We start from the raw sequence: 23,197 nt of genomic DNA on the forward strand, positions 1-23,197 counted from the left end.
ATGGGCTCGATCCCGACCCCTGACACCTACATTTTTGGAGTTTGCATGTTTCTCTCCGCGTGGTTGTGTAGATTTTTCTCCGGGTCATCCGGTTTCTCCCTCCACACTTAGAAACATGCGCTTAAAGTATTTATAGCTGCTATAAATTTCCACATGATAGGCCACTTAATTGAGATGTAATTTGTGGCCAGGCCGCTTCTGAAAAAGAGTTTATAGCTCAGTGGGGCCTGACCTGGTAAAATAAAAAAATTGTAGTTTAGCAGGAAAAAAATGGTTTAGTTTAGTTTTAGTTGACAACACGCAGACTCTGGTGGAACAACTACCCGGACGCTGCAGGGGAATGGCTCTCAACGGTAAACACGGACGTCGCTCGCCCTGATGCTTTTTTCAAACGCCATACGACAGGAGGAGCAGCAACTCCGAATTAACGGGGCAGGGGGGGGGGGGGACGCCTTGGGAAGCAGCCGCAGCCACCGCACCTCGGTGCTGCTGATGTCGAGCGAGACGTCGCGCGCGTGCTGGTTGCAGGTGAGGCCCAGCAGCAGCGCCCTGCGCACCACACGGCACAGCACGGCTCGGCGGCGGTCGCGCACGGCGGGAGCGGCGGCGGCGGCGACTGGGACCGGCCGTGGTAATGGGAGACGGCGAGAGCCACGAGCGGACAGGTCGCGCTCCCGCGCCGTGTCCGCTCGTGCGCACGCTACTGGCACCGGCAGCACGCTACTGGCACCGGCAGCACGCTACTGGCACCGGCAGCACGCTACTGGCACCGGCAGCACGATACTGGCACCGGCAGCACGCTACTGGCACCGGCAGCACGCTACTGGCACCGGCAGCACGCTACTGGCACCGGCAGCACGCTACTGGCACCGGCAGCACGCTACTGGCACCGGCAGCACGCTACTGGCACCGGCAGCACGCTACTGGCACCGGCAGCACGCTACTGGCACCGGCAGCACGCTCGTGCCGCGTGGCCATGGCCAGGTGCTCAGGGTGTGACGATGTGGGGGAGGGGGGGGGTGAAATTTCCCTGCCTCCGCTGGGAAATGTTATGCCCGGCACCGCACTCTGGGGATAGAAATACATTCATCCCCCTGGATGAAAGGCGTTGATCGGACAATGCCAGCTGGGCTGAGCCTGATTCGTATTTGGGTGGGAGACTGTTCGTGAGCAGCAGGCGCTGTGGGGGCTGGGACTGGCCGCCAGGTGACCAGCAGAGGGCAGCACAATGACAGATTCTTGAATCCATCTTTGCGGATTTTTCAATGTCACCCCCCTCCTTTATTGTGGTGGGTTTTCTCTGGGCTCCCGGGTTTCTTTCCACAAGAACCCTCCTCTCATAATTGGAATTGGTCAAACATCCCAATGTAGCCGGGCCCTGCTGAGCAAGAGGTAAATTCAGTATCATTATTCCCACGGGCGCGAGTCTGAGCCGTGCACGCGAATCCTCACTTGACGGCCTCGGCTGGCAGCTTGGTGCCGGAGAGGCTCAGGTGGCGCAGCGCAAGGGAGCTGCAGAAGAACTGCTTGCACGACGGGGCGATGTCTCTCGTTCGTCTGCCGGAGAATGGGAACGGTCAACGGTGGCAACCACAACCAAACCCTCATCGCAGTGAAATACAAGCATCTGGCTCCTCTCGCCCGTCACCACGTCCGTGTACCCAACACTTCATTCGCCACGTACTCACGATCGACCGATCGATGCAGTGCTCAGTGATGACACTTTCCTGCTCCCGCGCAGATTATTTGGCCCACTAAACGGACATCAGCAGAGCCACGCCAATCAACATCTTTCAAACTCCGCCCACTGTTGCCAAGATATGCAACTACTGTACTGTAGAGGCGATCACGTGGCTTTCCAATTAACTGGAGCAATGTATTTCTTCAGTATAAGCATGTAACTTGGAATAAACATTTCCAAGAATATCAATGTTGAACTGTTTTAAGATGTTTAATTTGGGCTTAAGGGAAAATCCACGAGTTGTAAATTTATGTCAAAATCTCAGGTGCAAATCCGTAAATCAGATGAACTGCACGCGGATAATGGAGTCTACTGTGCTGCGGTAATCACCATAACGGCACCACGCGGCCCTCTGCCTCACTCGCAACGGACGCCGATGATCCTGTGACGTCGTTTGATAAAGAGCATTTGTATTTTACTCGACACGTTTCGCCCGGTGGGGGGGGGGGGGAAGGTAAAAACGCTCGCTCGAGATGAACGCATGCCGCTCGAGATGAACGCATGCCGCTCGCAAAGCCCTCGGCTTGTCAATCCGACACACGCACGGCGAACGGGCGAGCCATTCGCGTGCCGACGTCACGGTCAAAATTTGGCAAATAAAAATATATGACAACGCCAGTGACTTCATTGGGCAGCGTGTCGCAATCGTCGCTCGACCCTCCTGAGAAGTCCCAAAAAGTCTTGAGACTCAGCGAGGTTTTTTTGTCTGGGTCAACAAAGAGTGATGATGATGATGATGATAAACACTCACCTCTGAGAAAACACGTTCCTAGAGAGGTTGATGTGCGCCAGGTGATGGCAGCAGCCACGCAGGAAGGGACCGAACAGCTGAAAACATCGTCATCAACATCATTGACATTATCATCAATATATGATTATTAATGTAACCAATGCCATTAAAATATGTATCAATGTCATCGATATCACCATCGGATTCACGTGTTCCGCTTTGCGCGAGCTGGCGTGTCACGAGGCTTCTCTCCCGCCCCATCCTCCTCCACCCAGAGTCCTCGGGGCGCTCGCTGTGATCCGGGGGGATCACCGGTCACCCAATCGCATCTCTCGCCGATCACGGCGGAGCGAGCGTGCCTCCTCCAAACACTGCCGGCAGTGCTGTCAGCACCGGGAGGCGAGGGTTGGTGGATCACGTGAAACTTTCTCCCCTACCCGCTGGGTGCCGTGAGATCGCCCATCTCCTGGCGTGCCAGGTAATGGCAGGAGAGCGAGCGGGTTGGTTTCCATCTCATTTTAAAAGTGGCGTTTTGTGAGAGACGCAGCTTGCGTGGCGAATGAGGCCGCTACATCTATTTACTCATCTGGGAGATTTGAGCACCAACTCCCTCGCAGACGTGGAATTTCCCCCTCGGGAATTCTGATTTTCCTCCCTCGTTCGTTCCATGGAGATGGCCGAACATCCCAATATTGGACCGCAGAGCTTAGACAATTGTCGGCGCCAGTTTTGTTGCGGATTTCCTCGCTTTGGCCGTGGTTTCCCCGTGAGGAGGGGGGGGGTCTGTGCGTCTGAAAATAAAACATCGTCGTCGTCGTCACCACCGCGAGGACATCACTCACCGAGTCCACGGCGCAGTCGGTCGCCGACAGGTCGAGGTGTTGGAGGGCGTTGGGCACCGCCAGGAAGCTGTGCAGATGCTGCGGCCACAAAGCAAAACACCGGAGCGGCATCAGCGCACACGTACGCGGGCGTGCACGTGTACGATCAACGTGTGTGTGCGTACGTGTGCATTTCTGTCGATGCGCACGAGTGTGTGGGGAGCGGTGGCGCAATCGTTAGCGCGCTGCGCGACGAACTCGTCGACCAGAGTTCGATGTCCGCTCGCGACCCAATGCCGGTGACGAGCATCTGAACCGGTCCGGGGTTTGGTCCCGAGGTCGACTCAAGGAGTACTTGGTACGGAGCGTAAACATCAGCACTGGGGAGACAGACGCGGCCAGGCGTGGTGCTGGACACCGCCCCCCCCACCACCTCGTGTGCGGAGTCGGCCTTCAGGAGGTGCTCGCTAACGGCGCTGGCCCCACAGCCCGGTAAAGGCTGTCCCCCGGGGGGGGGGGGGGGGGGGGGGGTGGGTTCTGTTTTCTGCTCGAGCGGCGGCGTTGGCCCGAGTGCGAGTGCTCTGTGTGCGCGTCTCTGCGGTGGAAGCGCGACGCGCCGGCACGTACGGTGAGGTCGTCTCCCCGCAGCGCGTTCCCCGACAGGTCCAGGTGGGTCAGCGTGGAGGCGGTCACCGGTGCGCTGGACAGCGCCTGGGCCAAGGTGTTGACGCCTGCCGGAGTGAGCGGAGCAGCCACCGGGGATTCTCGCTCAGACGACCAAGCGGACTCGTTTGCCTCCTTCCCCCTCTTACACATCCCATCAGTCCCACGGTCTTCTTTTGAGGACAGCATTTTCAGCAGCATTGGGTTCAACGCGAGCAAACAAACTCAGTTTCTCATCAGCAGAGTCAGGCTTGCCTCAATAAACGCTGGTGAACTTACAGATATTGTTTAGGCAAGGGCCCTCTCTGTTAGACACGAGTCCCTAATTTGCTCAAATGAGCACCGCAGCGGCTCCTGTTCAAAGCCCTGAGCTCGTGGTGGAAATTCCACATTCCTATGGTGTGGTGGGTGAGACGATCCATACAACAACCACTGCGGACTTCCCCGTGAAGTGGTTCTCATTTTATCAACCGCGGAGGGAGGGAGGGAGATCATGGGCTGAAGTCACTCAAACAAGGAATCACTGTGAGTAATCCACTGCCTCCAAATCCGCGGTTAGAGCTCCCTCGCGCTCCACCAGCTACTGCAACTCTACAGGTTCTGCATGGACCCAGTGGGACGAAAACATGTTCTTATTCATTCATGTGATTGGCCGGGCGTGGCATTCACTGTAAGTATGAACTGTGCACACTTACACAGTGAATATGTGGGCACGTGTCATTATACATTTGATACGTGGTGTGTGTGTGTGGAGCGATTTATGGAGCAATGCAAGTCTTGATTTGTGGAGTGAAGCGGGGAGCGATGCGTGGAGTATTGCATGGGCGATGCACGGGCGATGCGTGGGCGACACGCGGAGGATTGTGGGAGTGATGTGGGGTTGCGTTACCCTTGGCGGTGAGGGCGGTGCGGGAGAGGTTGAGCAGGGCGAGTCCTTTTCCCAGCTTCCCCAGGGGTCCACTCAAGCAGGCGGCACCTGCATCACGAGCAGCAGCGGCAGCGGCAGCGCCTCCAGCTCACGGCGATCGGCACGGGCGACGCAGTCACCGCGAGCAGCTGCGGCAACTTGGTGCCGCTCTTGTCGCAGAGGTTCGTGGTTCGAAAACCGGCTGGCCGCCCTGGTTAATACTGCGAGTGGTATTAAACCGGAAATGTACTGCACGCCGTCTTGCTTCACGGTGGATGTCAAAGGATCCCGTGACGTCGTTTGAACACACGTGGGCCGTCGTGCGGTGGCGGGTCGCGGTCCAAATTTGCCCAAATTGAAAATGACACCGCACAACCACTCGCTTGGGAAATGAATGTCAACCGTCGCACCCGACTGCCAAACAAACCCAGCCCCCCCGTGTCCGTGGAATACAGCAACTCCGCCCCCCTACAGGAACGGTGCAAATAAGAAATGTACTCGCGACGTGACGAGTTAAACGGCGGGTAGATTTACCCAAATGTTTTTCAACTAATTGTGCTCAACCTGCCCCCCCCCCCCGATTGCATCAGGGGGGCCCCTTTTCTGAATGTGCAGCAGCAGCAGCAGCAGCAGCAGCAGCGCGCAAGCGAACGGTGCGCGCTGCTCGCGCTGCTCGCGCTGCTCGCGCTGCTCGCGCTGCTCGCGCTGCTCGCGCTGCACGCGCTGCACGCGCTGCACGCGCTGCTCGCGCTGCACGCGCTGCTCGCGCTGCACGCGTGCACGCGCTGCACGCGCTGCACGCGCTGCACGCGCTGCACGCGCTGCTCGCGCTGCACGCGCTGCTCGCGCTGCACGCGTGCACGCGCTGCACGCGCTGCACGCGCTGCACGCGCTGCACGCGCTGCACGCGCTGCTCGCGCTGCACGCGCTGCACGCGCTGCACGCGCTGCACGCGCTGCTCGCGCTGCTCGCGCTGCACGCGCTGCACGCGCTGCTCGCGCTGCACGCGCTGCACGCGCTGCACGCGCTGCTCGCGCTGCACGCGCTGCACGCGCTGCACGCGCTGCACGCGCTGCTCGCGCTGCACGCGCTGCTCGCGCTGCACGCGTGCACGCGCTGCACGCGCTGCACGCGCTGCACGCGCTGCACGCGCTGCTCGCGCTGCACGCGTGCACGCGCTGCACGCGCTGCACGCGCTGCACGCGCTGCTCGCGCTGCACGCGCTGCACGCGCTGCACGCGCTGCACGCGCTGCTCGCGCTGCTCGCGCTGCACGCGCTGCACGCGCTGCTCGCGCTGCACGCGCTGCACGCGCTGCACGCGCTGCACGCGCTGCTCGGACACGCAGCCCTGGGCTGAGGAACTGTTCTCACATTGAAATGTCTCCCGGTAATCTATGGCCGTAGCAACCACACCCTTCTATCGCAACTAGTCGTGGTTTCTTGGTTACCGCTCGATGATGCCTCCGCCCGTGTTGAGGACTCGGTTGACACTCTCATCCACCACAGGTCACAATAATGCACCCACCCACTCACCCACACTCACCCACACTCACCCACACTCACCCACCCACACTCACCCACACACACAAAGATCCCCCGTGTAGCCTTCACAGACTGTAGGGGCAAGTGCTGTCAGTGAGCAGCACCTATGAAGGCCGGCACGGCACACGAGGGGATGGGTGGCCAACTCCACGCCCGACCGCCTTTGTCTCCCTAGTGGCGATTTTTACACACAGCACCTGGTACTAATTTGAGGCTGAGTGGACCTAGGGGGGGGGGGTCCAGGACCGGTTCAGATAATCGTCACTGGTGTTGGCCATGAGCAGGAACCCGGGTCGCCAGCTTCGTAGCGCAGCGCGCTAACTGCTGCACTAGCGCTCCCCACCCACTCACACACTCATCCTCTTACCCACTCGCTCGCTCCCGCTCACACCCACCACACTGCAGGTCACCGCCTCACTTCTCTCTCTGCTTCTTTCCCTCGAAATGCTCCACTGTGGAATCCCCTCCCAACATTGTCATCGTCATCTTCGTCGTCACCGTCATCGTCTCTTCTCCAATCTCTCACAATAACAATCTCGCTCAATCCAAGCGAGTCCTCGCGTACCACGAGTGACTTTGATAGTGCTGTTTGTTGCTGGCCGATCGGTGTTTTGGGCCTCATCTCAGCCAGTGTGTAGTCAACAACAACAACAACAAAAACCCCAGTAAGCAAGTCACATGGCTGAAGAAGCAATTTCATAAAAAGAGTAAAGAAAACGATTTAGTAGCATCGCACGGATGGTGATGTGAGGGTGCGTGCGGGGTCGTGACCTCTGTCCTCGAGCGCGTTGCCCGCGAGGCTGATGCTGTGCAGGGCCGTGCCGCCATTCTGCGCCAGGGCCACTCCCAGCTTCTGAGCAAAGTCCCTGGCACACAAAGACAAAGGTCCCCAGTGGGGAAAACCGCAGGCTGCTGGGGGCAAGTGCTGTTGGCGAGCGCCTACGAAGGCCAACAGCGTTAGAGAGACCAGCACCATGTGCCTGGCCGCCTTTGTCTCCGCAGTGCTGACGTTTACACACCTGGCCAGGTAATCATCTGATGCTGAGTCAAAGAAGTTCACAGAGTTCATTGCAAAAGTCACCTAATAAGTGCACATTATTATTATTGTTGAGGTAAAAAATGGTTGTACTGGATGTGACCCGTGTGCAGGATTAGGGAGGATAGGGTCAAGCAACTTGGAGGTTGTTGAAGAGAACGTGGCAGGCGAGTTGCTGAAGGTACGACTTGGGGACAAGTGTACAGGGTGGGGATGCAGGGCACACCACAGACTCGGTGTGGGCAAGCCAAAGCCTCGTCGAATGGGAGAGAAAATAAAATAGTCGTCAGAAACACACTGGGAGGGTGGTTATCACGACAGCGAGGAGGACAAGCGGAGAGCTCCGTCCTTGTGAGGAGTGGCAGCGCTTGCTGCTGCGGGGGGCAGGGGCGCTGTTCTAATGGTCAAGCGGCAATTCATTGACCGAGGCAGCAGCAGCAGCAGCTGTGTGCAGTCCACGGGCTGTGTGTGGTCTCTCGCCACCACCGAGCAAAACTTTAATACAACTGCAAGGCAAACTGGTTGTTCGTGTCATCTGTGGCTAATTTCCAGCTCTGGGAATTGTAACAATTGGTTTGACTGTCACGTGATAAAAACAAGCCAATTTGCATAACCAACGTCGCAGAAAGCGAGCGCCGGACACAACCTCGAGGCAGACCAGAAAACCCGGACCGAGACCCCACAAGCCAGCAGCCTGGGGGTCTACTCATTACTAAACACTGAGCAGCAGCTCAACACTAAACTGGCACCACGACCTCGCGTACAAGTCAGCCCCTGCAACCCGGTCACAGCTGGACAGAGTGTGTGGGACACGTGCGCCAAGATGAAAGGTTTTGTTCTCAGAAGCACTTCTGTGGAAACGTCTCCTCCACAGGAAGGGGTTAAATGGGTCCACGGCGCAAAACTCCACTGGGAGCAAGCCGGGAACCAGGATGGGCGTTTCCATAGTAACCGGTTGTCATGGAGATTTGAAAGAGCTGCTGCCACATTTACATATACGAGTAAAAAAAAAACACGTGGACATACGTCACACGCGTGTAAACATGCGTGGCGTACATTGACGCGTTATGCAACGCTGCCTCCGTTGCTGCCGATCCGAGAGAAATATCGAATTTGACTTCAGGACAGAGCGTTGCTTGTTTGAAAAATGCAGCATTATTTATTTATTTCTTGCAATAACTTCACCCGGAAAATGCCTCGCGACTGAGCGCCTTGTTTGCTTGGTGTCCGGGGCCCAATTGTGCGGTGAAACGGCGAGTCTGTTCGGAAATGTCATGGCACGGCGTGGGGAAGGGGGGGGCGGGTGGGTAAAGGGGAGGGGAGGGGGGGGAGGGGAGGGGGGGGGCGGGGGGGGGCCACGAGACTCACGGATGAGCTGCGAGCGGTGGTTGTGACCGTGCGTAACTCCCCTGCGTGTGCGCTGCCGTGCGACGCGTTACAGTCGTCAACAACACGTTTTTTGTTACTCACAAAGCCGGAATTTGGCCCAAATTAAGTGAAATCCCAAATATTTATCGCACCATTATTTAGATTTCATTTTTCACATTTTGCAATTTAAACTTCATCAATTCATCCCATCGGCATTTCATTTTTTGTTACCCGGTAATTATTTACCAAAGCCTGAGAACTTACACTTCAGATGCCAGTTTGAGGACCGGCGGCTGCCTGGTTACAAACCCTAGGATCTCAGCGGAGCCGCCAGCATGTGGCGCGCGACAGCGCACGGCCACACGCTGGCACTCATCGCTTGGCCGCAATAACAGCCGCATCGGTTGCAAGTGAGCGGTCGGCTATGTACGATGCGTCCGTGGCCGGTGGGTCTCACGTCTTGAGGCCGGCATTCTCCAACAGAAGTTCCTGGAGTTGCGTAGAGCGCGCAACGGCCCGGAGGACTTGCTCACTCACGTCCGAGCCCTGGAACAAGCATAGCAGGGAGCGGTGCGTCAACAAGTGAACCAGTAACGCGTGGAGCGGTGCATCAACAACTAAAGCAGTGACGCGTGGAGCGGTGCGTCAACAACTAAACCAGCGACGCGTGGAGCGGTGCGTCAACAACTAAACCAGTGACGCGTGGAGCGCTGTGACGCAACACCAATGTACAGCTCAACATGACCGGGAGGGGCGAGCGGGTGCGTGCTGCTCACCAACTTCAGGTCCTGTGCCAATAGTTTGGTGAACCACTGGTTAAACTCCAGCACAGCCACGATCGGTATCAAGTCCCTGCAAATAGATCGGCAACAGAGCGTCACAGGCCCACAGAGGAAGACCTCGCGCGAGTGAACGCGTGGGTGCGCCGCAACGGTTGACGCGACTGCAGAAGCGCCGCCGTCAACCCAAAGCGTCCCTTGCACGCCCACACGCCGCTTCCCTCCTCCCCCCTCTGCGGCGGAGGCGTCCGTGGCCGGGCCGTGCCGCCAGTGGCCGCGTGGTGCTCACCGATTGTCCAGGTGGCTGAAGTCCTGCAGGTTAAGCTCGTGGGTGTCCTGGGAGAGGTAGATGGTGTCCACGTCCTGCCACGCAGACGTTGAACAGAATGCAGATAATATAATAATTATAATACAAGCACTCCTCTACTTACGAACGAGTTAGGTTCTAGAAGTCTGTTCATACGTTGATCGTGAAACTGCAGTGCTTCTGCCTTCCCTGATAGCTGTGCGCTACGAGAATCGCGCAAAAAATATAATAATTATCATGATGATATTATCATTTGCATTTACACGGAATGTGCTTACAACACACCTCGGCAATTCAGGGTGCCTGACGTCTCATCTCAGGCGGGCGTTAGCCAAAGCAGGGGCGATGATGATGGCTGCTGTGCGTGTCATCCCCACCGAGTAACTCGCAGGTAACGAAGCCGGCAAAACAATGGGTCTAACTCGTCTCGAACGTGCTAATTAGTTGGTCAAACGGAGTGGGACTGAGTGAGCCACGGGTTCCAGCATTCGCGATCATGGGAGGGGTGCGTTGGCGAGCGCCTGCGAGTGAGGAGGAGTGTGTGGGCCTGCGAGTGAGGAGGTGTGCGTAGGCGAGTGATCGTGGGAGGTGTGGCCCCACGTACCCACTGCACCTCCTCGCGGTAAGGTAGGTTGTAGTAGTCGCACAGACACGCGTACATCTGGGAGAAGCCGCCTGTCGTTGGGAGGGGTCGGACACGGGGAGCAGGGTGAGCACGCATTGTTCGGGCATGGAGTCACAAAGACAAAGATCCCCCCCCCCCCCGTGTAGCCTTAACAGACAGTTTAGGGCAAGTGCTGTCAGCGAGCACCTGTGAAGGCCGGCACATAAAGGGGTGAGTAGCCAGCACCGTGGCCGTCCGGCCTTGTCTCCCCAGTGCTGATGATTTCCACATCGCACCAGGTACTCATATCAGGCTGAGTCCCTCCCTCGGGGAGGTCCAGGACCGGTTCAGATAATTGTCACCGGTGTTGGCCGTGAGAGAGGGAACTGAACTCGGGTTGCCGGGTTGGTAACGCAGCGCTCCAACCGCTACACTACCACTCCCCACAACGTCAACGCAGGCATTCGATCCGTCTAAGCAGACAATTCGCCTCCTTCCCGTCTGAAACATCCCATCTGCCACGCAGCGTTGTTCAAGAAAAACGCTTCACCAGTTTCGACATGCAGTGTCTCATCACAAGAGACCGATCGGGTGGTTAGCGCGTTTGTGCTGTGAACCCGGCGTCCGGCTTCGATTCCCGCTCACGTTCAACACCAGTGATGATTATCTGAACCAGTCCTGGGCCTCTCCTAGATCGACAGCCTCAAATGAGCACCTGGCGCGGTGTGTAAACATCACCACTATGGAGACCGATACATGCACGGTGCTAACCACAACCACCCTCTAACAGAATCGCCATGTCGGCCCTCACAGGCACTCGCTAACAGCACTCGCCTCGACAGCCTGCGTGAGGCTACGTGGGGGGGACCTGTGTTTGTCGCTGTGTGCGTGCGCGCTGTGGCTCCTCACCGCACGGGCCGGGCTCGGGGGGCAAGTGGCTCTCCCACACGGCCTGCAGCCGTGCCAGCCGCTCCTGCGGCTCCACCACCACCCTCTGCATCAACCTCCTGCATTCGGGACCGGTTCACAGACATCAGCGCGACGACGCGGAGTGATGATACTACGCGGAGTGATGAAACGACGCGGAGTGATGAGATGACGCGGAGCGGAGACGATGCGCACACACACCAGGTATTCCAGCTCGGGCGACGCTCCAGGTGGGACGTTCAAGTGGGTTACAAATGTAAAAGTAGACACCGCTAATAACACCGCGACCGCGGCTCGACAAGTCTGTCAATTACGCTGCGGCCGTGACGGTGAAAAACATACAGCAGTGGAGCAGTGGAGCAGTGCGAGGGAAGAAGCAGAAAGAGAAGTGTTGTGACCTGCAGTGTGGTGAGTGGGTGAGTAATTGGGTGGGTGAGCGAGTCAGTAGGTCGGTGAGTGAGTGATGGTTGAGTGAGCGAGCAAGTACATGGGTGAATGACTGAGTGGGTGAGTCGGTGAGGGGGTGCGTGGGTGAGTGAGTGGGCGAGTGAGTGGGCGATTGGATGAGTGAGCGAGCGGGTGAGTGAGTGGGCGAGTGTGTTGTTGTAACTGGCAGTATGGTGGTGGTTGAACAGTGTGGATGAGACGAAACAGTCTGTGTCTGGCAGACGGAGTCTTCACATCCGCGGAGGAGGAATCGACGAGGGACGTTCACGGGAACAGTCGCTGAGGTGGCGGTCATAGAAAGCGACAGGGAGGTGACCGACTGCCGGCGAGTGAGTAACCGGAGTGAAATGGCGACAGCTGGACCCAGCTGTCGCCATGGCCGCAGAGGGCGCAACGACAGAACCGCGACAAGCGCTCGGACACAACCGGCGGCACGGGGACGCGGTGGCACGTGCCGGGGTACGCCCCGGCGGCACCTCTCGCCTCCTATTCCTCGTTACCGCGCCGGCGCTGTACGCCCTCGCCCGCCCTTGCTCGCCCACCCTCACCCTCGCCCGCACTCGCCCTCACCCTCGCCCGCACTAGCCCTCACCCTCGCCCGCCCTCGCCCTCGCTCGCAGCCGTGCGACTCACATGGGGGACGCCCCGGGGAAGAGCTTCTTGAGGGAGCAGCCAACGTAGCCGACGATTTGATCAGTCTCCTCCTGCGACGCCAGCTTGAAGGAGAAGGACTGCCGATCCGTGTCGATCAGCAGCTGGGGGGGGGGGGGGGCGAGCGCGGTCAACGCGCCGGCATACGTGATCAGCGTGTGCACACATCACGACTCCAGGACATTGCAGGGTTGCCGACCGCTAACCCTGTTCCGAATAGATTCTCACGAGTAAAGCAATTTTTGTATTTTGTACATTATTTTTGTTCGCGACATTTTTCCTCCAGGACAAAGACCATATTCGATAACGGACCAGCAGCGTTCTTACGTAGCAAACGCACACACACACGTAGCAGACGCGTAATGACACGTGCGCACACATTATAAACCTATAACCGATACAGTTTGCATTTCTACAGTGAATATCACACCCAGTCAATCGTGTAAATAAATAGATGCCTCGCACGGCCGCTCCATGCAGAACGCACCCGTGGCTGCAACAGTGGACGTGTGAGTGAGGCGTCGCTCACAGATCTTACTCCGCCGAGAGCCGTGACGCCGCACGTGCAGTGCGCGTGCCGGGGGGGGGGGGGGGTCGCTCGGTGTGTCTGTGCGGTGTTCACTCGAGGCACGCGGACACGCACCTGGCACGGCTTCACACTCGTGAGCGATTCTATGTCCAGGAAGTGGAAAGAAGTCTCCACCTGGACGCCAGACAAAGTGACAGCACACACCGCAGCATTCGCCTGGCATACAGCAGCAGGAGGTCGTGGGTTCGACCCGGACGCTGACCCTGACGCCTGCTGCTGTGCATATGAAGTTTGCGTGTCTCTCTCCTCGTGGTCGCGTGGATTCTTCTCCAGGTCCTCCGGTTTTCCCCCCTCACATTGATAATGTGCATTTACGAGTGTTTGTCTGCTATATAGGTTCACGTGATAAGCCATCGTTGAGCTATCATTTATGGCCAGATTGCTTCTGAAAAAAAGCTACATAGCTCAGTGGGCCTTTCCTGGTAAAATAAAAACGAGTTCATAGTTTAGTTTATTCTGTCAGAATTGTCGGTTTCTTAACACAGCTGCAGAGTACAGTAGGCCCAAAGTGCCAAGTTCTTTCAACAAACAGCGCCGTCAAAGTTGACATAGGTGAGAGGTATTAAACACGTATTGTAAAGTTGAGCAAAGTCATGATTTTTTGTTGTAATAGCTTGGGACAAGAGACGGTGATGACGACGACGATGGGAGTGCGGTGACCTGCAGACTGGTGACTGAGTGGGTGAGTGTGTGAGTGGATGAATGAGTGGGTGTATGAGTGAGTGGGTGAGTGAGTGGGTGAGTGAGTGGTTGTGTGAGTAGGTGAGTGAGTGAGTGTGACTGGAAAAATGAGTGGGTGAGTGGCTGGTTGTGTGTATAAAGAAATAACCTTAAATATTCCATATTAATGGAGTATTTTATGTTATGTAGTTTTGTGCCAAACTAGGACTCATATCAAACAGAGAGGGTCCTTGACTGTAAACATCTGGTAGTTCACACAGCGTTGGTTTGAACAAGCCTGACTCTGCTGATGAAACCTGCCAAGGGTTTGCCTGTATTCTTAAAAACCAGTGCTGCTGAAACACTACACTCCCAGAAGGCCGTGCGGCCGAGGGGATGTGTAACGAACACGGAGCGGCAACCGTGGGACGGGGGGGGGGGGGCGGCCGCACCGTCCGCTCGTTCACTCGGCACGTGGTGGCGAGCACCAGGCATCGGCACTGCGAGGCACACGGCAACGACGGCCACTATTCGCCACTAAGTGGCAGAGGCATCACCACGGCGCTTGTGGCAGACTAGGTGCGCTTCGAGACCAAGCGAAGTGTTGAAGGATCACTGGCAGCAGGTCACAGGACAAGCTCAGGTGCCATGGGTCCCCTGAGATGACGGACAGATGCACCAACGTGCTCCCCACTGTGCCAACGTGCATTCTGCTCGTTGTTGTGAGCGTCGCTGCTCAGCCCTCCGCTGCTGTTAGCGGGCGACTGCATCCATCTCCCCCGGTAGCATCCTTCATTTGTCTTTTTCACAGAAGCTGGTCTTGACACTACTGGTACCAGTCCTCGGAAAATCCACTCAGCTCCACATCCTCCTCTCTTCTCCAGCCCCTGCCGTGCCCGTTTATCCCTCTCTAGCCGGCCAAACAGAAGCTGCTTGGGCATGCTGTGACTGGGCATGTGGGCTCGGAATCGCCCCGGTGACGAGACGTGTGCCGAGGTCTGGAGACGGTGGCACTCACCTTGGAAGGGACGCGGGCAGTCAGCAGAAACGTGCGGCACGCGGTCAGGATCTGAGGAGGGAACACACACACACGCCACACACGCACCACACACGCGCCACACACAAACACCACGCAGCTGTGAGTCGTTGCCGGGCGGCCATGCTGCACGTGGCGTGTAGAGCAGCACTGTGGAGGCAAGGGTTAGTGGATCACACACACATTGCTGGGTTTTTCTCCAGGCACAAATGGTTGTTCCTCCCCCGTGTATCCAAATATAGAACCGCAGAACTTGGGGAATTATCGGCACTGGTCCTCGGCCGCCGTCTCGCTCACATGGTCTCCCCCTCCCGTCTTGCGTGCCCAGCTTATCAGAAACAAATCTAGTCAACACTCCACCCGCCAACCCCTCTACCAGTGAATTGCTTACACCGCCACTGCGAGTCTATGATCGGCAAGTTGCGTGTGGCCGAGTAAGGTGCAGGTGCGCCCACCCCTTCAAAACACGTCTGGTCAGCGTGGAAGAGCGGAATGGATCCCGATGAGAGGTCCTCGAGGGGAGACATTGTAGGGCTGCGGAACCGAGAAGAACGCGAATTTGGCCGCCATAGGTACGGTCACGTGACTGCCGCTGGCCAATCAGGAGTCGCCCGCCCATGCGGTATGGAGGTCCGCGTGCACGCATGGCTGACATTCCACAAGGAACGGGCGCTGGTTAGTGACCAATAGTACCACCATCAGTTACTGGTTTATGGTCATAGTTTAACAACCCTAATGGGTATCCATCTGTGCAGGGATGTAGCATTTATCCTACCACCACCACCCCCACAATCGCACGTTTTGGACAAACATCAAAAACTAGCTGTTTTTCCCGTCCAATGACGGCTGTATATTGCAGTAAATCTGAAATATTCAATAGAAAAATTGTTCAGCTCATGATTATTAATGAGGGGAGGGGTGCAGCATGTGGCGTGCGCGACCTTCTTGTGCGGTAATGTAAATTTCCACGCGGACATGAATATTAATGAAGGGGGGGGGCTCTTTTGCAGTGACGTCACGCACGGAAGTAGCACTGTGCAACGTAGATTTATTTTTTACCGTCACTTTCTGTAAAGAAACGTCATATTTGAAGCGACTTTGCGTGAAAAATTATTTAATTCAGCTCGACCTTCCTCTGCGTTGGTGTAAAAATCCACCCACTCATGAATATTAATGAGGGGGGTGGGCCTCATGTGGGGTGACATCACGTGCGGGACGGACAGACATTTATGGGTAATTATAGTCGGTAATATAGGATTATAGTAGGTAATATAGGATTATAGTAGGTAATATAGGATTATAGGAGGTAATATAGGATTATAGTCGGCAATATAGGATTATAGTAGGTAATATAGGATTATAGGAGGTAATATAGGATTATAGTAGGTAATATAGGATTATAGGTGGTAATATAGGATTATAGTCGGCAATATAGGATTATAGTCGGCAATATAGGATTATAGTAGGTAATATAGGATTATAGGAGGTAATATAGGATTATAGTAGGTAATATAGGATTATAGGTGGTAATATAGGATTATAGGAGGTAATATAGGATTATAGTAAGTAATATAGCATTATAGTAGGTAATATAGGATTATAGGAGGTAATATCGGACCACTGAGCTTGGTTCTGGCTCCCTTTCCAGCTCATCTGTGTGAATTACCCAGAGCACACCGCTGCGAGCTGCTGCTGCTGCACAGGCAATGGTGCAGCAGGGCAAGGCAGGTGCACCAGGCAGGTGCACCAGGCAGGTGCACCAGGCAGGTGCACCTGCCTGGTGCGCGAGCCCCCTGCTGGCCAGAGCTGCTGCTCGACACGTTCTGGCGCACAGACTCCGCAGCGGGCAGACGCCAGTGAATATTTGCGGTGGGGGAGCCCTCTAAAGAAATACAAAGATCCCCCATATAGCCTTAACAGACTTTCGGGGCAAGTGCTGTTTGCGAGCACCTACGAAGGCCGGAATGGTGCACAAAGGGTTGGGTGGGGCCAGCACCACGCCCAGGCCGCCTTTGTCTCCCGAGTGTCATCGTGCCAGGTAGACATTTGAGGCCGAGTCGACCTCGGGGAGGCGCAGGACCGGTTCAGATCATCATTACTGGTGTTGGCCGTGAGCGGGAATCCAAGTGGGGCTGGTGGGTGCGTAGTGCAGTGCGCTACCTAAGGCATTGCCACACTTGGAACCCCTCCTCGTGATTAGAGTTTCACAAGCAATGGCTTAAAAAATAATGTGACAGCCAGCCTTTGTGGCAAGTCTTACTTGAGCGAGTGCCTTGCAGAGCTGCGTGGCTGTGGTGCTGCACAGGAGCACCCACACCAGTCAGGCACACAACGAGAGGCGAGACAGAGCCGCATTGACGGGTGCGGTGAAGTATGGTGAACCCCCACCACCCCCACACCCGCGTCATGACCGACGCACCTAAACCACGTCACGTCACCTTGGTTACACTCTGGGAGCCCGTGCTGCTCATAGCCGACAGGCAGTCACGCAGACACTCCCCTGCACTCCGACTGCACTGTAGGGCCCTACCCTGGCCTGCACGCAGCCAGATGAAACACACACGCAGCACAGCGGCTGTTTGGCTCAGCGGGACAGTGAGCCGCTCGCAGTAGGAAGGGTGCAAGTTCAAATCCTGGTCGGGGTCGATATAAAACGAGTGTCGCTATGATCCACAGCGGTCGTCCTTTAGAGAGACTCGCCCCCATCGTAGGAATGTGGAATTGCTACCACTGGCTCCACAGGGCTCCGCATACCCGAGATGTGCACAAATGCCTCGACGCCCATTCGAGGCGGAAGCCAGCGGCGGAATGTGGTGGTCTCCGCCGAGCGTTAAGAGAACTCGTCATGGCACGGCCGAGTCTCGGAGAAGGCGTTTTGTGTCTGAAGCTCGGGGTCACAGCAGCGGAGTCACGGCAGCAGTGGAGGGTGACTGCGACGGTGGAGGCGGCATGTCAGGGCACAACCGAAAAAAAGACCCCAAACTTTGGAACAGGACAAACTGGAGGCAGCAGCATTCCAGGACTGTAACGGATGTATGAGTGAGGGGATAGAGTGTGGGGGGAGTGCCGCTAGGTGCCGATTGTACAAGTTAAATGAAAGTTTCACCTTGCACTGATAACGCCACATTGATTGCAGCCACTCTACTTCTACCATGAGACCCAACCTGAACCCAATCTGGCTGAGTCGCGGTTGGCTGCGTGGCTGGGGGTTGGGTGGCTGCTAGGGTGGCAGGGTGGCTGGGTTAGTCACTGGAGGCTGGGTGCTGGGTGCTGGGTGGCTGGGTGGCTGAGGCTGGGTGCTGGGTGGCTGGGTGTTGGCTGCTAGGGTGGCTGAGTGGCTGGCTGGCTGAGGCTGGGTGCTGGGTGGCTGGGTGGTGGATGTCTGGGTGGCTCAGTTGCTGTAGGCCGCGTGTCCGAGTGGCTAGTGGCTGGGCTCTGGGGTGGCGGGGGTGGCAGGATGGCTGGGTGCCAGCTGACTGGGTGCTTGTTGGCCGTGTGCCTTTCTCTGGATTGCAAGTCTGTGGATTGCAGTGCATTCACCATGAAATGTACCACTGTGGCAGTTCTTCCTTTAATTGTCAGCAACCTGGCAGCCTATATAATGAAATAGCACCCATAGCAGAGGCCGTCCTGGTCAAAGAGTAGCAAACTCCTGTGCCAGCCGGTATCAGGAACTAAGTACTGTATCGTGAATTAGCATAGCAAACCCCAGGGGCACAGAGTCCAATAGGCTCCATCAACACAGCCGTCACCCAACGTTACCCCCCTCCACCCCCCCCCCCCCCAGTCTGGGCTCGGCATCGCAGCTCCGTGGGAGAGATGCGCGCCGAGCATCTCTCCCACGGTAGTAGGTGATTGGCCACGGGTAGTACGGTAGTACGGTAGTACATGACTTCGGAAGACCGAGTTCGTAGCTATCATCAAGTGCTACGTAGACGGTGCCGGTTTGCTGCTGGCCGCTCGGGTGTTGTGTGTACATGTGGGCCGCACTCAGCAGCTGTGTGTTTAGGGGTTAGCGGTACACTGTCAGATGGGAAGATAATACTTTATATTATAATAAATACATACAAACCTAATGCTTAATATAGTGTCGTTCATGCAAATTGCATTTCGCAATCACTCCTCTTTGAAAGTTACGTGACCACAGGTCCAAATGTTCTAAACGTCAAGCAGCCTGCAACAAACAGCACATGGGGTGAAGGGTGTGAGAGATACGAGTGGGTGAGTGTTTTTGAACCGAGCGAGGTGACAATAAGGGACTGGGATAAAGGGACAACGAGGGAAGGGAAGTCCAGAGTTTGGCACCGCGGTGCCGGACCGGACAACCCCACAGGATCGGGCTCCGCTCGCCGGGAAGCAGCGGCGCGCCGAGGGTGCGCGCCGAGGGTGCGCGCCGAGGGTGCGCGCCGAGGGTGCGCGCCGAGGGTGCGCGCCGAGGGTGCGCGCCGAGGGTGCGCGCCGAGGGTGCGCGCCGAGGGTGCGCGCCGAGGGTGCGCGCCGAGGGTGCGCGCCGAGGGTGCGCGCCGAGGGTGCGCGCCGAGGGTGCGCGCCGAGGGTGCGCGCCGAGGGTGCGCGCCGAGGCTGCGCGCCGGGCCAGTCCTCACCAGCACGCGGTGCTCCACGCGGTCGGCGCGCAGCTCCAGCCTCACCCTCCTCTTGAGCCCGATCTTCACGCGGCCCATCACCTCCTTGACACTGTCTGCGGGGCGCAACGCAAACAGGGTATGGCCACCGCCACTGCAGGCGCCTCCGGCGGCAAGTCGCCACCGCCGCTGCAGTCCACCAATCGTCAGGGGTTGCGAGTTCAACTCTCAGCTAGGGGGGTTGCCTCGGCCCATCATTCCTCCCTCCGGGGTCGACAAAATAGGTACCACTTTGTGGTGAAGTGAAAAGTGGTTGTCCTTTGGATAGACCTCATCCCGCCATAGGAATGTAGACTTTCCACCACTGGCTTTACAGAGCTGAAAATAGGAAATTACCGCCATCTAAATGCTCATCTGAGCAGCAGGAAATATCTCGGACTCGACTGTAATCACCACCAGTGTAATCACCACGACTGTAATCACCACCATCACAACATTCCAGAGCACGCACGAATCATCCCCTCTGGGGTCAAAGGACTACAACTCTCAACATGGCCAGGGAGGAGAGGGTGTGGGCAGAGGAGAGAGAGTGTGGGCAGGTAAGGGAGGGCATGGCCAGGTAAGGGAGGGCATGGCCAGGTAAGGGAGGGCATGGCCAGGTAAGGGAGGGCATGGTTAGGTAAGGGAGAGTGTGGGCAGGTAAGGGAGGGCATGGCCAGGTAATGGAGGCATGGCCAGGTAAGAGAGGCATGGCCAGGTAAGGGAGGACAAGGCCAGGTACAAGAGGCATGGCCAGGTAAGGGAAAGTGTTGGCAGGTAAGGGAGGGCAAGGCCAGGTAAGAGAGGCATGGCCAGGTAAGGGAGGGCATGGCCAGGTAAGGGAGGGCATGGTTAGGTAAGGGAGAGTGTGGGCAGGTAAGGGAGGGCATGGCCAGGTAATGGAGGCATGGCCAGGTAAGAGAGGCATGGCCAGGTAAGGGAGGACAAGGCCAGGTACAAGAGGCATGGCCAGGTAAGGGAAAGTGTTGGCAGGTAAGGGAGGGCAAGGCCAGGTAAGAGAGGCATGGCCAGGTAAGGGAGAGTGTGGCCAGGTAAGGGAGGGCATGGCCAGGTAAGGGAGGCATGGCCAGGTAAGAGAGGCATGGCCAGGTAAGGGAGAGCATGGTCAGGTAAGGGAGGGCATGGCCAGGTAAGGGAGGGCATGGCCAGGTAAGGGAGGGTATGGCCAGGTAAGGGAGAGCATGGTCAGGTAAGGGAGGGCAAGGCCAGGTAAGGGAGGGCATGGCCAGGTAAGGGAGAGTGTGGCCAGGTAAGAGAGGCATGGCCAGGTAAGGGATGGCATGGCCAGGTAAGGGAGGGCAAGGCCAGGTAAGGGAGGGCATGGCCAGATAAGGGAGGGCATGGCCAGGTAAGGGAGGGCATGGCCAGGTAAGGGAGAGCGTGGCCAGGTAAGGGAGGGCATGGCCAGGTAAGGGAGAGCATGGTCAGGTAAGGGAGAGCATGGTCAGGTAAGGGAGGGCATGGCCAGGTAAGGGAGGGCATGGCCAGGTAAGGGAGGGTATGGCCAGGTAAGGGAGGGCATGGCCAGGTAAGGGAGGGCATGGCCAGGTAAGGGAGAGCATGGCCAGGTAAGGGAGGGCATGGCCAGGTAAGGGAGAGCGTGGCCAGGTAAGAGATGGCATGGTCAGGTAAGGGAGGGCATGGCCAGGTAAGGGAGGGCATCGCCAGGTAAGGGAGAGCGTGGCCAGGTAAGGGAGGGCATGGCCAGGTAAGGGAGGGCATGGCCAGGTAAGGGAGGGCATGGCCAGGTAAGGGAGAGCATGGCCAGGTAAGGGAGGGCATGGCCAGGTAAGGGAGAGCGTGGCCAGGTAAGAGATGGCATGGTCAGGTAAGGGAGGGCATGGCCAGGTAAGGGAGGGCATCGCCAGGTAAGGGAGAGCGTGGCCAGGTAAGGGAGGGCATGGCCAGGTAAGGGAGGGCATGGCCAGGTAAGGGAGGGCATGGCCAGGTAAGGGAGGCATGGCCAGGTAAGAGAGGGCATGGTCAGGTAAGGGAGAGCGTGGCCAGGTAAGAGAGGGCATGGTCAGGTAAGGGAGGGCATGGCCAGGTAAGGGAGGGCATGGCCAGGTAAGGGAGAGCGTGGCCAGGTAAGGGAGGGCATGGCCAGGTAAGGGAGGGCATGGCCAGGTAAGGGAGGGCATGGCCAGGTAAGGGAGAGCATGGCCAGGTAAGGGAGGGCATGGTCAGGTAAGGGAGGGTATGGCCAGGTAAGGGAGAGCATGGCCAGGTAAGGGAGGGCATGGTCAGGTAAGGGAGGGCATGGCCAGGTAAGGGAGGACATGGTCAGGTAAGGGAGGCATGGCCAGGTAAGGGAGGGTATGGCCAGGTAAGGGAGGGCATGGCCAGGTAAGGGAGGGCATGGCCAGGTAAGGGAGGGCAAGGCCAGGTAAGAGAGAGTGTGGGCAGAGAAGAGAGGCAATGGGCAGGCAAGAGAGTGCATGGGATATAATAGGCAGATGAGGGAGAGCATGTTGCTGCTGCTGCTGATGATGACATGGGATAATGACTGGCGTGCCTGTGGAGGAATTTGACAAGAATCACAAAGCTGACGATCCCGCCTCCTTCCCACATATTCCTTTCCACACGAACATATTTAAAAGCAGGTTAATCACATCCCATCAGCCGCACGTCTTTCTGGGAGTGCACAATTGCGTCACCAGCACCGAGACGCTGAATGTCTAAATCGGGACAGTGTTGAACCAACGCTGCCGAAGTGATACACTCCCGCAAAGGCCGCGTGGCTGATGAGATGAGTAAAAATAAAACACGTTCAGCGCGTTTAGTGCGTTCAGCGCGGAGAGCCGCCTCTGTGCAGGAGGCGGATTGCCTGACGATTGCGATGACCAGGGTGGCGTGGGGCGCACCTGACCACGATCACGAGCACATGGGTGACGGAGAGGGGTGACGGAGAGGGGTGACGGAGAGGGGTGACGGAGAGGGGTGACGGAGAGGGGTGACGGAGAGGGGTGACGGAGAGGGGTGACGGTGATGTCGATATCGCGAGGTGGCCAAATCATCCTCAATGCGCCCGACGTTGTCGCATCTCGGAAGAGCAGGTGACGACGAGGAGGGGAGGTGTAGAGGAGGAGGGGGGCGGGGGCGCGGGGTGGATAATGAGATGAAAGTGGTGGTTGGTGGTGATGTTGATGGTGTTGACGATTATGACTGTGATATTGATAACTGTGATATTGATAACTGTGATATTGATAACTGTGATATTGATAACGGCAATGTTGATGAGGCACAGGATGACAATGGTGCGATGCCCATAATTATGATCGTCATGGTGTGATGATGACAGTGGCGGTGGCGATGATGATGATGATGTTGATAACGATGACGCAATTATATTTCCGATTAGAATGATTTGATTGACGATGATGGTGGTAGTGGTGGTGGTAGTGGTGGTAGTGGTGGTGGTGGTAGTGGTGGTTGTGGTGGTGGTAGTGGTGGTGGTGGTAGTGGTGGTGGTGGGTGGCGATGATGCACGTCGATGGCGGTGGTTGTGGATCATTGCGGACCTGCGAGCTCGGGAGGGATGTCCGTCGCCTCGTCTGCCATGCTGCTGCCCTCGTCTCGCCGATGATGCTGCTGCTGCTGATCTGCTGATGCTGCTGCTGCTTGCCGCTGCTGCTGCTGCCGATGGCGTCAACAAGAAGGCGATGGGGGACGGCGCGGACCAAGCGGAGACTGCGCCCAGAACAGCAGCAGCGATTGCGGGAGCGCGGAGAGCGTGGGGGGTGGG

The 23,197-nt window shown here is 57.2% G+C and overlaps 1 protein-coding gene across 1 annotated transcript in view; it reads right to left on the reverse strand.

Annotated features, from left to right (window-relative positions):
- The window catches only part of CARMIL1 (capping protein regulator and myosin 1 linker 1), a 49,524-nt gene extending 26,327 nt beyond the window's left edge, over positions 1-23,197 (reverse strand). The window contains exons 1-17 of the mRNA XM_078613685.1: positions 22,974-23,197; positions 19,414-19,508; positions 14,792-14,842; positions 13,168-13,227; positions 12,507-12,628; positions 11,409-11,506; positions 10,500-10,570; positions 9,878-9,951; positions 9,586-9,661; positions 9,267-9,355; positions 7,177-7,271; positions 4,845-4,931; positions 3,920-4,023; positions 3,314-3,391; positions 2,493-2,569; positions 1,453-1,557; positions 480-549 (exon numbers count right to left, since the gene is read on the reverse strand). Coding sequence (XP_078469811.1) covers positions 480-549; positions 1,453-1,557; positions 2,493-2,569; positions 3,314-3,391; positions 3,920-4,023; positions 4,845-4,931; positions 7,177-7,271; positions 9,267-9,355; positions 9,586-9,661; positions 9,878-9,951; positions 10,500-10,570; positions 11,409-11,506; positions 12,507-12,628; positions 13,168-13,227; positions 14,792-14,842; positions 19,414-19,508; positions 22,974-23,013 — 1,392 coding nt within the window. The 5' untranslated portion in view covers positions 23,014-23,197. The remainder of the gene's footprint in view (positions 1-479; positions 550-1,452; positions 1,558-2,492; positions 2,570-3,313; positions 3,392-3,919; positions 4,024-4,844; positions 4,932-7,176; positions 7,272-9,266; positions 9,356-9,585; positions 9,662-9,877; positions 9,952-10,499; positions 10,571-11,408; positions 11,507-12,506; positions 12,629-13,167; positions 13,228-14,791; positions 14,843-19,413; positions 19,509-22,973) is intronic.

This window comes from Lampetra planeri, chromosome 42 (genome assembly GCF_965212315.1).
Source record: "Lampetra planeri chromosome 42, kcLamPlan1.2.h2, whole genome shotgun sequence".
NCBI lineage: Eukaryota > Metazoa > Chordata > Hyperoartia > Petromyzontiformes > Petromyzontidae > Lampetra > Lampetra planeri.